This window comes from Oncorhynchus nerka, linkage group LG21 (genome assembly GCF_034236695.1).
Source record: "Oncorhynchus nerka isolate Pitt River linkage group LG21, Oner_Uvic_2.0, whole genome shotgun sequence".
Taxonomy (NCBI): domain Eukaryota; kingdom Metazoa; phylum Chordata; class Actinopteri; order Salmoniformes; family Salmonidae; genus Oncorhynchus; species Oncorhynchus nerka.
This window is the reverse complement of record NC_088416.1, coordinates 8,602,514-8,617,989: the sequence shown is the minus strand read 5'-3', so window position 1 is coordinate 8,617,989 and position 15,476 is coordinate 8,602,514. Positions and strand designations below refer to the sequence as shown.

Sequence of the window (15,476 nt, the reverse complement as noted above, 5' to 3'; positions counted from 1 at the left end):
GGGGGGGGGAATAAGTTGCTTGACCGACACTTCCACCCACTGGAGAAGTCCTGAAAGTGCATTCAAACTGATCTTCAGACATTTAGCCACTGTTCTGTTACCAATTGAACATGAATGTTGCTTTGAGGGGAATCTGCACCTATTTGTTATTTTTGTTTCTGTTACATAAAAGTAGATGGATGATATAAATCTGTTTATAAAAGGAGCCGTGTGGTAACTAGTCGGTAGAAATCTGCTGTCTTTCCTCCTCCTGTCATCATTCTTTTTCTTTCTTTTATTTCTACTCTTCTCATCCCTCCCCCTCGTTTCTCCTTTTCTCTCCCCTCTCTCCTTCAACCCCTCCTCTCTTCATCTCCCTGCTTTCCCCTGCCAGGTGGTGCTCGAGATCATCGACGCCGCCTCCGTGATCACCTGGGACTTTGACGTGTGTAAGGGCGACGTGGTCTTCCACCTCTACCACTCTAAGCGCGCCCCACAACCCCCCCGCAAGGACCCCCTAGTGGGGCAACACAGCAGCATCACCACCCCCGGGGGGAACAACGTCCAGCTCATAGACAAGTCCTGGACCTTAGGCCTGGACTACAGCATGGTGGAGTCACCACTCACCTGCAAGGAGGGGGAGAGCGTGCAGGTCAGCACTGGAGCAGCACACTAGTTCTTCATAGTATTGAGAAAGACATCAGGCATGCAGGTGGCTCTTTTTGTCAGTGCCTGAGAGAATCTCTTGACTGAATTAAAGAATTAAGATTGACTCATTCAAATATACAGGTTTGCGTATTACACCCATGTTGAAACCAGTTGTTGAAACCAGTTCATTCAGTACTTGAATCTAATGTTAAGAACGTTCAGATTGACAATGATTAAAACCTCATCTAATGCACCCCCCCCCATCTCTCCCTCTCGCCGTCCCTCTCCTCCCCCTCTCCCCAGGGTTCCCACGTGACCAGGTGGCCCGGGTTCTACATCCTGCAGTGGAGGTTCCACACCATGCCGGGCAGCGCCTCCACCAACCTGCCCCGCGTGGACGACGTCCTCGCCTCCCTGCAGGTCTCCTCACACAAGTGCAAAGTCATGTACTACACAGAGGTCATTGGCTCAGAGGACTTCAGGTTAGTGTGTGTGTGTGAGCTGATATCAAATGGGTCATCAAACTAAATGTTATCTTTTTAAATCGTACTGTATTTTGTGTTATTATTGTATTGTATCATCACTTTTTTCCATTTGATATTTTTTGTCTACAACATTGACATTAATGTAACCATTATTATGAAGTGCCAAGTGTAGGCTTCCCCTCCTAAAGAGAGAGTTGTCCTTTTTACCCTCCACTCTTTCTTTTCAATGCGCTCCTGTCCTCTTATCGCTCACCAACACCTCTTCCACTCCTTCTGTCTCTTCCTGTGAAGAACGGCTTGCTTTGACGTTCAAAGTTTGTAAGTGGACTTGTGTTCCCTTAGCTTTGCATTGCGTTTGGTTGCTTACGAGAACTCCCATTAAACCGTTAGCGACAGCTCTGTAAGACGCTAAGCATCCTGACCCTTCGCGTATGGCTTTATTTGAGCATTACCTCACCAGCAATGCTAGGCTTTCTCTTTTTGTGCTTTAGCTAGAGAAAGGCCACTCGCACTCACTCACTAAGCTAGTCTCTCCCTTGCTTGCATGAATGACTAACAGACACATGCTTTTTTAAAGTTTGAGTTGCCTTCCTCCTTTGCCACAAAGGGCTACCCGTATTTCAGGGTTCCCCTACTGGCGGCTCGCGGGTGGGTTTATTTATTTACATTGTTGGACATAACAGAATGATTTAAAGTGATTTTTAATTTAGGAAATCTGTTCCCAAGTATTCCCATGCATCATGGAGGCACGTGACGTCATACAAATCAATGTCAATGTAAAATGATTCGGGATTTAATCCAAAAATGATTTCTGTTTGGGCTTCTTGCGGTCAATTTGCAGTCTACAAATGATTTGTAATTATGTTCCGGCCCCCCGACCATCGGCCCACAGCTGAATGTAGCTGATGATCCCTGCCGTGTTTTTCTGCCTCTGCAAATTGGTTGATAAGGATAAGAAGTCTTTCATTCATGCCCCTCGAAACTAATCACTGAAGCATGAGAGGCCATGTTTTAGTCACCGTGGGTTAGAGGAACCTATTTGGAGCAGTATGCTAAGTGAGTGTCTCACACAGTGGATTCACCTCCGTTTGGTTTGACTTGCTGCATGATCTACACTATTCGGCACTAGACTTGACAAAGCAGGAGCTGGAGATGGGCGTCATTAATACCAGACCAGGGATCAAATACTATTTGAAATAATTTCCTATGTGACAAAACATTATTGTTATTATTATTTTTATGCTTAAGCTGTGCTTGATTGAGCTTTCCTTTTGCAATATAACCAATAAACGAGTCCCACAAGTGCAAACCCCTCCCATCTATCACAACTAATGCAAACACTCAAAGAAATTGAAACATTTCAAATAGTTTTTGCACCCAGGTCTGTTTTAAGCCCATTTAGTATGTAGTTCTAAAACCTGTTAGGCCAACAATAAGAAAACATTTAAATAAATGAATCTAACTTTTTTTTATTTTACTCTCTCAGGGGCTCTATGACCAGTTTGGAGTCGAGCCACAGTGGTTTCTCCCAGCTCAGCCACGCCACCTCTAACCACTCCCAGTCCAGCTCCATGATCTCCAGGTAGAGGACTACAACTCTTGCCAAGGACTACAATTCTTCCTCTTCTGAACTACCAAGTCCCAGCTCCTCCAGCCTTCACAGTCCACACTTTCCGCCCTATCCACCTCAAACCTGTACTACTATTAGTCAGTCACAATGTGGATCTGAAGCATGCTTGCACAACAGAGGAGAAAGAACATGTCGGCAGTTGAAAAACTGAGAACAAAGACTTGTGATTTAAAGGGCTCTGTTTTTTTCTTGCAGTAGGCCATGTATATTTCTTCCCAGCTTTCTGCTGGGCTGCTGAACAGAACGTTGGCAGAACGTTTTTCTGCTTGCTGAGACTTTGGTAGGTGTGGGAAGTGTCGCACCCATATGGATGCCGGATCAAGCAATTGTCACACTCATCTAAGGAGCTGTGAGACCGGATTAAAAACCGGATGCGCCGTTACATATATGCATTAGAACACTTTACACATATGCACACCTCCAAGGTGTTGGTGATACGGGGATGCGCTGTCACATAAGAACATGGACACTTTATAGGTTGAAGAAACGGGATGCGCTGTTACATAAGAACATGGACACTTTATAGGTTGAAGAAACAGGATGCGCTGTTACCTGCAGACAAACATGCTCAAATATCGGAAGACGCACAAACGCATACTGTATCGACACAAACCATAATCACACCTGCAATGGCATGAAAAACTACAGTGTTTGCCATATCACCAGTGAGTTCGTTTGTCTCTATCATAAAAATGTGTGTAAATTGTTTATAGTTTAGTGACCTTCCAGTTCCTGGGTGACTAGATGGATGGACAGACGGGCACATTTTTAATTTAGCTAAACTTTCATTTGGAGAAATAGCCAGAAGAAATTGCCAGAGGTTATTTTGGAAATTGGAATTCACAAATGGAATTTGAATTAACACATTTTGAATGTGTTCGCAAACTACTAAGAGACACTTAACCAGTGATTCCTTTTAAATTTATAATTACTATTGACATAATTAAAATGAGTGTTTTCTAGCTATTGAACCTGCGTGGCGTGCTGTTTTTGCTAGCCAAAGGAATGTCCCGAACTGTCAGGGTCACAGGTTGAATAGGTCAAATTGTTGCTTTTCTTTTTAAAGGTGTGGATATAGAGGGAGGAAGTGAATGTTTTTTTTGTGGTGAAAGCTTAGTCATTTGCTACTGCTTCATTCATAGAAATGTATTGATGCGCACATGTACTTGGGCTTGTGCTGGTTGGGTTGTGTTTTCAGTGAGAGTGAAGTGTGTAACTGCATGCTCATATGGGGATATGGTTGATTGATTGATTTTAGTTCAGGAGTTACCATAGTAACTACTCAAGAGCCATTTGTTAGGACCATTTTAGCCTTTGTAACTAACCATGTATATAAGAAATATATCTGACACCCACTTTGCCTCGACTGAGCGAAGTGGACGAAATTGACGATGTTTCCATTGTAATGCAACATACCCATGCAAATAATGCTCTGTACAGCCACTTGTGCTTCTAAAGCACCAAAGACCAGCCAACAAAAAAAAAACTGTCCGTTCCATCTTCTAGTTTCAATGTTGTTGTTTTTTTGTCAAGCTAGTTTGGAGTGTTTTAGGGGCTGTTTTGTGAGCTTTAAGCTCACAGAAGAGACATTGACTTTTCTACAGATCAGACTATAGGCCTGTTTCAAAGGATTGGCAAGCTTTTTGCCTTGCATTGCAAGCTGAGGCTCTCTCAAGACAAGCCCATCCAGCCTGGTCAGTGCCACCATGCTGCTGCTTGACGTCAGAGGGCCAAAGACATGTTTGTTGATGGGCGTCGGCTCTCGCTCCCAAGGATTATCGGCCAATCAGGACCAGTCTGTTTTTAACAGCTTTTTGAGATGCTACTTTTTTTTAAACGATGATAACGAAAACCCAAGGTCAAAGTGAACAGTCTACAATGTACAGTGTGTGTCTAACTGGAATAACAAAGTGCTCAGAACGAGGGCTGTTCAGAATGAACTCATTTATTAAGTTAAAGTGATTGAATGGAATAATGAATAACTGTAAATGTCTAAGGGTGTCACCCAGGTCAGGTCTGAGGATGTGTAGTTGTGCGTAACGTGTTTTCTTCTGTACTAATTTTAACCTTGAATTATGTCTCGAGATAGTTTCCTACTTTCCAGCTCTTTATCAACGGAAACTCAATGTCCACAATGTGTAACATAATATCAACACAATGTGTAACGTGCTCAACGGTTCACCGAGCTGTAGAGAAAGGTTCCAGCCCTGAATAGGTCTTTGTTCCCTCTCACAGTCCTGTCGTGTTCCAATGTTCGTTTTTCTTCAGCCGAGTTGGAACAGAGCTTTAGAAGTGTCTCACTGTCTTGTTTTAAACCAGAGACCGAATTCTTCCGTTACCTTTTCAGTTTCATCAGCTGACCTCTACATGGGGTCACTGCCACGACTGAAATGTGTCTGCTATGTAACCTGCTTTGCTCTACTTTTGTCAACCTTCACTTCTACTTATCTCATTTACATATGAGGGCTATTTCTGTCTTGTTTGTCTGTGTCACCAACCATATCCTGATTTCTCCATTTCTCTCATCTAGCCTCCCTTCCTATAAAGACTATGATAATATTGCATATCTTTATTTCCCTCGAAATTCATGTTTAAAGAAAGAACTTTGAATTAATATAAAATAGCGCCTTTACAATTTTTCAAACCATTAAACTTGAATTATGAGAATTTAAAGTTGTCTTGTTTGTGAAACATATCTTTCTACGTTTGAGCCGGCTTCAACCTGCAATGCACGCAGCAATCTTAGTTTAAACTCTACTTGACTGTGTCAATGTGGATACATTTAGTTATCTGTATGTAGGTGACTTAAGCTATCTCAGACAAAATGATAATCAGAAAGAGTTGAACATGGAATGGATGAACAGATGGATGGGATTACGTGAAAGCCAGGGTGAAAAGGTGGGTTTTCAGACAGGAATGGAAGATGGTCACTGAATTACAGGCAGATAGTATTCGCTGGGGACCAGTTTGAAGCCTAAAATCTCATTTGAAAGTGCTTTCTTGGTAACAAAAAAAAGTGAATTACTGTATGGTATTGAGGAGCTGTCCAAGGTACTACTGGCTAATGCCCACTAGGTGGCAATCATAAAATATAGAACAGAATTTGCACAAACAAATCAAAATTGTTTTTGTCACAACCGAATACAACCGGTGTAGTAGACCTTATAGTGACATGCTTACTTACAAGCCCTTAACCAACAATGCAGTTTTTTTTTAATAAGTAAAAAATAAAGAGCATCAGTAAAAGAACAATAGCGAGGCTGTATACAGGGGGTACCAGTACAGAGTCAATGTGTGGGTGTACAGGTTAGTCGAGGTTATATGTACATGTAGAGTTAAAGTGACTATGCATAGATAAGAGAGTAGCTGCACTGTAAAATAGGGTCTTGGGTAGCCATTTGATTACCTGTTCAGGAGTCTTATGGCTTGGGGGTAGAAGCTGTTCAGAAGCCTTTTGGACCTAGACTTGGTGCTCAGGTACCGCTTGCCATGCGCTAGCAGAGAGTCTATGACTGGGGTGGCTGGAGTCTGACACTTTTTAGGGCCTTACTCTGACACTGCCTGGTATAAAGGTCCTGGATGACAGGAAGCTTGGCCCCAGTGATTTACTGGACCGTACGCACTACCCTCTGTAGTGCCTTGCAATCGGAGGACGAGCAGCTGCCATACCAGGCAGTGATGCAACCAGTCAGAATGCGGGTCCACAAACTAAAGACAAATTTTGTACAATGCATATTTTATGAGTCTGTCTCAGTTGTGTTTGAAAGACGGTACAAGTACCACTGCAATGAAACTGCTACATGTGAACTGTCGTGTGACACTTGGTGTTTTCAAGATAATTGGGAACTCGGGGGGGGGGGAGACTAGGTCAAATCATAACGTCCGTGATCGTCAGTTCGGGAAGCCAGAGCTCTAGAAAGATGCCCGACTTTCCGACTTGGAATACCAACTTGGATGATGATTCAAAACGAATCCCGGTCGGAGTGTTTTTCAACAGTTTCCAGTTGTCTTGAAAGCACAGACGTCGGAAATTTCCCGAGTTCCCAGTTGTTTTGAACGCGGCAAGCGCTGTTTGGTTCCGCCCATGTGGAGATACGTTGCGAAACAACACAAGGTACGACCAAAGATATTTATAGCTAACCCAAGACAGTGCATCTGTGTCGTTTACAGCTGGAGCAAATGCAGCAATGAGGTGGACAAAGCCAAGCACGAGCTAGCGAGATCCTATTGGTGCTTTTGCAGCATGTATTTGTATATTCCGTTAGGGAACGCCTCCTCTGAAGTGCGAACTCTATTCGACGTTGCACTCTAAACAACGCCCCTTTTAAAACGTTGGCAAAGCATCAAGTCTATAAAAATGTGTGCACTAACAGATTATAGTTTTGGGAACAGAAATGTATTGAGAGCAGATTTTTCAAAGATGAAAAAAAATGTGCACAATGTCGGCCCAGTTTAACCTAGTCCCATCCTCTCACTACCCGTGACTGTACTTCCTCTCACTACCATATTTGTTGGTAAAAAAACGAACGCTTCAGCTTTATAGCCCCTGTGACGCGTCTGAGTTTAACCTTCTGTCTGTGGTACAACACGGAAGAAGGTCTTCGCTGCAATAATTTGACACTTCTGCTTGTTCACTTCGAGTAACTACATGTCTATACTTCCTCAAGAAGAATTGGTCAAGAAATGGGAAAGGTCAGACACGTTTCTCTTAATTTGACATAATAAAATGGCAAAATGTAAACTGTATTTCACAGCGAAAAAGAGCACGCGCTGCTCCTCCTCACCTGTGTCATAATGTCATTTGATTAGGACACCACAGACAGGTGTGACAGCTAGCTATCTAGCTAGCTCACATAATTTGCTAGCCCCCTGGTAGCTACAAATACAGTGCTCTCTAGCTAGTTAGTATCAATCAAGCCAGCCATTACAAGAGGCAGAGCAGTTGTCTTGCACATGGAGCAGTGGCGTTCAGTGCCGTTCAAGATGAGGGAGGGCAGATATTATTTTCATGAGCATGGCCTTATTTTTCTATTACAGCATATTGGATGACTGTCATTCATATTCCATTCACCCAATTCGTTGTAACAGCAATATGTTTAGGCTACAACATTATACTCAAATTGTCCCTATACCCATCATGAGGTTGCTACAACCAAGCCTATGAATGAAAGTTTTCAACGTAGGTGTACACAGGTCGAGAGATACATTTCAGGTGACAGACCGTGACATTCAATGACCGTGACATGCACACACTTGCCTGTATCAAGCTGATATAGGATGTAATTATTAGTCCAACAGTTGCAAGAGTTTCTATTGGACAAATTCAAGTACGTGTATCCCCGTTTCTCCTGTTTAAGAAATGTTTTTCAACAGAATCGGTGGGATGAATACACCACTGATCACGCTGTATTCCTTCTCGCATCTATGCGCTCTCCTCCTCTCACCTCTTCCCTTCAATGCACAACACATCTGGCTGTATGTGACCAGGCCAAACCGCTTAAACACAGCCTACATCGTTGTCACCATATTAGCTAAAGTAACGTCATAGTCAGCATAGCTAATATAACTAATGCGTTAGTAAACCCGCTACAATCATGCAGTAACGTTACAGTGTACAGTCAGTAAGCAGTTACACCGGCAGGCCCCGGTGGCAATAAATGAGTAAAACCTTGACTTGGAAGAGTTCCAGTGTTGTGTTTGGAGAGTCATAGCCAGCTAGCTAACACAGCATCCCTCTGTTTGAGCAGGGCGTTTCAGTAGGCTAAACTAGCCAGCTGCATTTTCTAGCTAAGTAAGTGAAACAAAGTGAAAAGAAAACCACAATCTCTGTGTATATATATATATTTATTTCGTGTTTCTCCATTTTGGAAGAAATTAATTTGTTCAAAACTGTTCAACTACTCTCTTTGAGTCAACTACTCACCACATTTTATCCATTGCAGTGCTCTCTAGCTGTAATTTATGCTTTCAGTACTAGATTCATTTTCTGATCCTTTGAATGGGTGGACAACATGTCAGTTCATGCTGCAAGAGCTCTGATTGGTTGGAGGAAATCCTCCGGAAGTTATCATAATTACTATGTAAGTTTGTGGAAGGGGGTGCCAACCATGAGCCTCCTAAGTTTTGTATTGAAGTAATGTACCCAGAAGAGGACGGAAGCTAGCTGTCCTCCGGCTACACAATGGTGCTACTCTACAGAGTGCTGTTGAGGCTACTGTTGACCTTCTTTGAAAAATAATGTGTTTTAATCAATTATTTGGAGATGTGATTATATTTAGCATAAAGGATAACTTTTTAAATGTTTTACAATTTTTATTTTTATGAAATTCACTGACGAGGATGGTCCTCCCCTTCCAACTCTGAGGTATCTCATAACTTTGAACCATCTTTGATTTTCAGCGTTTAGCTAGCTAACAATTTGTTGTCCTCCCCATTTCAATCTCCACTGTCATGAGTTCACTAGCTACACAAGTTCAGTTCCACCCCTAGCCTTTTGGGGGCCCTAAGGGATAGTTCTAAGTTTATTGGGGTGGGTGAGGAGGGTTGTCAAAATGTGTATGTTTTTTTTGGGGGGGGTGGCACAGGGCAAGGTAGTGCACAATGGTGTAAAGTACTTAAGTAAAAATACTATAAAGTACTACTTAACTAATTTTGGGGGGTATCTGTACTTTACTATTTATATTTTTGATGACTTTTACTTCATTACATTCCTAAAGAAAATGATGTGCATTTTACTCCATACATTTTCCCTGACACCCAAAAGTACTTGTTACATTTTGAATAGCTGGACAGGAATTGTCCAATTCACGCACTTATCAAGAGAACATCCCTGGTCATCTCTACTGCCTCTGATCTGACAGACTCACTAAACACAAATGCTTTGTTTCTGAATGAGGTCAGTGTTGGAGTGTGCCCCTGGCTATCTGTAAATAATAAAATACACTAACAATTCTGCCATCAGCTTAATATAAGGAATTTTAAATGATTTATACTTTTACTTTTGATACTTAAGTAAAATTTTGCAATTAGGTTTACTTTAAATACTTAAGTATATTTAAAATCAAACACTTTAGACTTTTACTCAAGTAGTATTTTACTGGGTGATTTTCACTTTCACTTGAGTCATTTCCTATTAAGGTATCTTTACTTTTACTCAAGTATGACAATTGGGTAATTTTTCCAGTACTGGTGGTGCATTTTATTCCCTGCTTTACAATCCCATTTTCCAGGCTTTACTATAGAATTTCTTCCCCTATCAAGGTGTTTTCGTACTTCCCTTATGCACCACGCTTTTCTGCATGCTTGCTATACTGTCAACTCTATTCTGCCCTCTATCCATAGTGTGTCGTGGCAATTTCCTGTATTACCAAATGAGGAGAGTTACAAACCACACAGCAGTCAGAGTTATACTTAAACTTAATCTTTAATAATAATTCAGCTTTGCAATAGCATTTGACTTCCAACAATTCACTATCTCTAATGAATAGTTGAGTGTCAACATAATGGCAACTGAGATATTTTATAGCAAAGATCCACCCCTCTCAACTTACATGACGAACCACAGATCTCAGGAACTCTTCACAAAGGGCCTTTTACTTGAGAAAGGAATATCCCTTAGCCAGATAGCATTAGCTATACATTATTGTTCAGTTTGGTCTCTAAGACGAGGTTCTAATCTCGTTCCTGGTCATTCATAGTACCAAAACATTACCTCCATCCAAGGCATAACTCAATTGTCAACTCTATGTACTCTCATCTCAAGTAAACCCCCTCTTCTCCCCACTCCGGGACAAGCTTACTGAGGGGAGTGACTTGCACACAGACATTGTGGAGCCAAGAGATAATTGGTTCCCCCTTATTGACGCCATCCCTTCACATGGTTTAACAGATACATTCACATATGAAGACAATGTTCCATTCTGACCTCTCCCCTCTCTGGGCCCCAAGTGACTGAGCCCAAGCTAAGAAGGGAAAAGTGCAACTGCCAACAGTATAGTCCAAAGGGATACATTCTAATGACAAGTATCTCACATAAGCATATTATGTAAATAAAACATCTTATTTGTCTATGTTACCCAACTAATTCTGATTCATCCGCCACAAGTGACAATAGTGGTAGCTGGATTGTTTGTCGAGATCTGCAATAGGCTAACTAGCAATCATACCACACATAAAATTATTCAAAGCTGCTAAAAATGTTTTACATAAATCCACAAGAACATAGAGGAATAGCTGATATGCAGCGGAGAGGCCTGGTGCGTCATTGCACATGAGAAAACCTTAAGACACACAGCTCAAAAAGCTCCCTACTGATCTTGTTTAAGCCATACAAATGTAATTGACTATATAACGGATGCCCCTCTTCACATTTCTCCAAATAGTAAAAAATAACAAACATAAAATAATTATTAATTTAACTAATATGAAACTATTTTTTCATGCTGAAGCAGTCCCTTTTCAATGTTTTTCCCCCAAAACCTTGCTAATTAAATGTTGACTGGAAAGTAGGCCTACCTGGCAGAATGATAATTAAAAAATTGAAAAAATGATATATATTTTTTAATTTTACCTCATTTCTCCCCAATTTCGTGGTATCCAATTGTTTTTTAGTAGCTACTATCTTGTCTCATCGCTACAACTCCCGTACGGGCTCGGGAGAGACGAAGGTTGAAAGTCATGCGTCCACGATACACAACCCAACCAAGCCGCACTGCTTCTTTACACAGCGCGCATCCAACCCGGAAGCCAGCCGCACCAATGTGTCGGAGGAAACACGGTGCACCTGCGCCCGGCCCGCCACGGGAGTCACTGGTGCGCGATGAGACAAGGACATCCCTACCTGCCAAACCCTCCCTAACCCGGACGATGCTAGGCCAATTGTGCTTCGCCCCACGGACCTCCCATTTGCGGCCGGTTACGATAGAGCCTGGGTCTCTGATGGCACAGCTGGCGCTGCAGTACAGCGCCCTTAACCACTGCGCCACCCGGGAGGCCCTGATAGCATGATTATTTGAATCAATGGGGTGCACATTTGTTTTGAATACTCAGCCATCATATGTGCAGTACAGAAACCTGACAGAAACACTGCTAGCCTAACAAAAAATGTAATGTGACTAAAACTTGGTTGGGACATGCTTTCAATGGTGCTCTCCAACACCTGACACTAATATAGTGGATTAGGGGGGTACCCTAACTGTGACTCAAACCCTGGTCCCTATGACTGTCATTCCAAAAACCATTATACTGTCACAATCCTCGCTTTATGAGCCATGATGAGGGTGGCAGGTAGCCTAGCGGTTAAGAGCGTTGGGCCAGTAACTGAAAACTCGCTGGTTCGAATCCCCAAGCCGACTAGGTGAAAAGTCTGTCGATGTGCCCTTGAGCAAGGCACTAAACCCTAATTGCTCTGGATAAGAACATCTGCTAAATGTAATGATACAATTCCTACCAAGTGGATTAGCCCTATTAGCACGATCCATAGGGTGTTTGTCTTTCACGGCAGAGACTCTGTTTAACTTCCTTGTCCTGCCATTTGCTACAATGCTGTTTGAAGTGGGATGGTGGCCGTGCCTTCAAGTACAGAGGGGGCAGTGTTGCAAACCTCACTATATGAGCCGCGGTACAATTCCCAGCAACTGGGTTAACCCTATTGGCACGATGTTTTGTCTTTCACGCCAGCAATCTTAGTTGTATTCCCTGCCTCACTGTTTGCTACAATACCAAAAGGTATCTTAGTGAGGTTGTTAGGTGTTGTACATAGGTTGTTTAGTATTATTACAAGGGGTGCAAGTTTAATTATATTTTAAAATTAGGATTGTTGTTTTCTGCTGGCTCGCTTTACATTTCAATTTTTTTTATCCGTTATACAGTTAATTCAATTTGTATGGTTTTAGGGACATTATTGTTTTCAAGTGAATACAATTCTACTCTAGACTGTAAATTGCAGTGAAAATGTAATTGAAATAATGGTGCAAAAGCCCTGTTATTTGAATGTTCGATTCCATTAATTCCATTTGGATCAGTTGTGGGTCTACTCTCAGATTCTAAAGTCTAGAAAGGCACAAAGTACAGGACAGTCCGGCTGTATTTTTACTTCTAATGCTGATGCACTGTCTGTTGCTGATCATCATTCTCCCAAGTCTTCCTATATAGTGAAGCCACATAGGCTTATGCTCCCAGCAGGTCCTGTTATTCCAAGCATAACGCCCATTCTGCCTTCTTTCCGACCCGAGCAGCTTTTCCTCGATCTAGAACCTAAGGCTTCAATATAGCCTACATATTTGTCAATTAACTTTTAAAATGTATGACCTTTTTTTTGTGTGGCAGAAACACAACTAGTCATAATGTTTTAATCTGATTAGGCTACTTCGAAAGTCTCCTGTAACCTACCTTCGCACGTTATCCACTCCACTCAAATATAATCCAGTTTCCCAACTGCACACTGTCCATTCAATCAATGGCAAGAGACATCTGTTACAAAACACCCAAACGTTTATTGACATTCGTAGATTGTCAAGCCAAGCCTTTGATACGGAGTAGGGAGGGATCTATTTTCTGTTTGTCGAGATTGACATACTCTATTTGATTGGAGTGTTGAAAACGTAAACCAAGATGAAGTCGGTAATTCGGGATGCAGTTATGCATTGCTTATTGGTTGTGTGTGGTGCATTGGCACAGAAACCTGTTGGTGGGGAAAACGTTGCATATGTTTTATATACTTGTAGTAATAAGGTACAAGGGGGTGTGGTATATGGCCAATATACCACAAACCCCGAAGGTGTCTTATTTCTATTATAAACTGGTTACCAATGTAATTAGAACAGTAAAAAGTGATTTCAGCGAATCAGCGTACAGGGTTCGAACCACCTGCTTTACAATTATAGATATATCATACAAATGTACATCTGATTTCCCCCTGGCTAATGATTATTGTCTGCAGCCGTCTCTGATCGTAGTGTAGTGAGGCAGGCAGGGGGAGAGAGCTCATCAGTGGTGGTCGGCAAACCCTCAACCTTCTGGCCCGTAGCCCTGCCCGGCATCGACTGTTCCACAAAACCATGCTGAAGTGGTCAATTCGATATCCACGTTTACTCATTTTGCCATGGGGCAAAGACACATTTTTAAAGCTAATTTCCAGCATGACTTATGCCATGGTAATGATATCTGAGTGACTAACAAAATCAAAGGTGGCTCCCTGGAGGTCAGCACCCCTGGGCGACTGACAGAACAAGAACAGAAAAACTGCTGATGCACAACCAAAATTTGAAATTGCAACTTGTGTATTCTACTATTCTAACTCTCAACAGTACGTTGAGACCCAGACTGAGCTTCTGGGTCTCCGATTGTGCTTGGAGCCAGCCCCGCACAATTTGGTATTTTAAACCCATGCTCATGGAATATCACATATCAACCACATAACCATGTAAAAGGTCTGAATGTCAGCCTAGTTATTCTTGTTCAATACTGGATAGCCCTTGTGAAGTTCAGGTAGGGTTGTCTTGGGAGAACAGTAGTAAGTTTCCCTATGACACCAGCGGAGGGACACAGCATCTGGGCAGGTGAGGTGAGGCCTTTCTGCAAGAGAGAAGTTTCCTGCCAACAGTAACCCTGGAATGCTGCCAGTATCGGCTACCTCTATCAGCCGTTGACTTGTGAATCTATTGTGACCATCACTAATAATGGTATCATGTCCCTTTTCCCAGCGCCGCCTCCTTGTTAGATTTGTGTCTGACGCTGGAGATGTAGAAGCCAAGCAGATGGTGTAGGGGGACCGGTGCTATAGAATGCCTCATTACTAGTAGAAGTCTTCATCCGCTGTTGGCCAGTCCAAATTTGCACCCTACCACTCCCCCTTGGCCACTAACCCTTTGCGGTTTTCTCTCCCTCTCCTCTTTCTCTCCTAGTGAACAGGCCAGCCTGAGGCAGCAGGTGGTGGAGGAGGACACAGAGGATTGGCAGAGATGTCCCGACTTCACCGGGCTGGAGAGGGTTGGAGGAGTGGACCTGTCGTTCATCAAAGGAGATGACGTCAACGCCTGTGCCCAACTAGTGGTGCTCAGCTACCCAGACCTAGAGGTAATGCACTGACTCAGAATATTTCTATGCTAATGCTAACCATAGGCTGAGTCTTAATGCTATAAAGCCCAAACGGACCATTTCTATGCTAATGCTAACCATGGGCTGCGTCTTAACGCTATAAAGTGGTTTCCTTTCCTCCTGACTCACAGGCACTGTTTGAGCATACTAGATGAAAGAAAGATGGTGTTCTTTTTCTATTTCACCTGAATAGCTATTCTGTATTAGTGTGGATCAAAGAAAGGAGACAAGGAAAGGAAGTGACTTGAAGGTATTGACACACAGGCCATGTCTGTTCAGTCATCCTAGCAGTTTGTGACCACGAGTTTTGCCTCAACTTTTCATTGCCTCTATTTTTCATTCTTAACCGTTCCGCTCCCTCTATTGGACCCGACCCTAATTCTCCATCAAGGGCTGTCAACACATTCTGAAACACAACCCATCATAATTAATGATATTTGCCAGGTTGTTTTGTTGATACATGGACCAATTTTGTTGTAATGTTATTATAGTACGGCTAATTAAATGTTCCCCAGTCAGTGCAGACACAATAATTTACCCCGAGTCTCTCCCATTGGATTTTATTGGATTTATTCACAACACAGTGGTTTTTGCATCATAAGCCCAAACAATTTCAGAATAGCCAAGAGCCACAATGA

At 42.4% G+C, this 15,476-nt stretch overlaps 2 protein-coding genes across 13 annotated transcripts in view; both read left to right on the top strand.

The window, feature by feature from the left end:
• The window catches only part of LOC115103795 (SEC14-like protein 1), a 47,708-nt gene extending 44,303 nt beyond the window's left edge, over positions 1-3,405 (top strand). For 4 of the 6 annotated variants that reach the window (XM_029624748.2, XM_029624744.2, XM_065006279.1 and 1 more), the window contains 4 exons: positions 374-631; positions 931-1,109; positions 1,404-1,430; positions 2,599-3,405. In XM_029624748.2, coding sequence (XP_029480608.2) covers positions 374-631; positions 931-1,109; positions 1,404-1,430; positions 2,599-2,698 — 564 coding nt within the window. In that variant the 3' untranslated portion in view covers positions 2,699-3,405. The remainder of the gene's footprint in view (positions 1-373; positions 632-930; positions 1,110-1,403; positions 1,431-2,598) is intronic. The other 2 variants (XM_029624749.2, XM_029624746.2) reach the window with 1 other exon arrangement.
• Positions 3,406-7,293: 3,888 nt separating this feature from the next.
• Positions 7,294-15,476, top strand: part of LOC115103794 (endonuclease V) — a 48,782-nt gene continuing 40,599 nt past the window's right edge. For 5 of the 7 annotated variants that reach the window (XR_003859653.2, XR_003859652.2, XM_065006278.1 and 2 more), the window contains exons 1-2: positions 7,294-7,434; positions 14,646-14,817. Coding sequence is in view for 5 of the 7 variants with exons in the window: in XM_065006278.1 (XP_064862350.1) it covers positions 7,391-7,434; positions 14,646-14,817 (216 nt within the window). In the remaining 2 variants the exon portion in view is untranslated. The remainder of the gene's footprint in view (positions 7,435-14,645; positions 14,818-15,476) is intronic. The other 2 variants (XM_029624741.1, XM_029624740.2) reach the window with 1 other exon arrangement.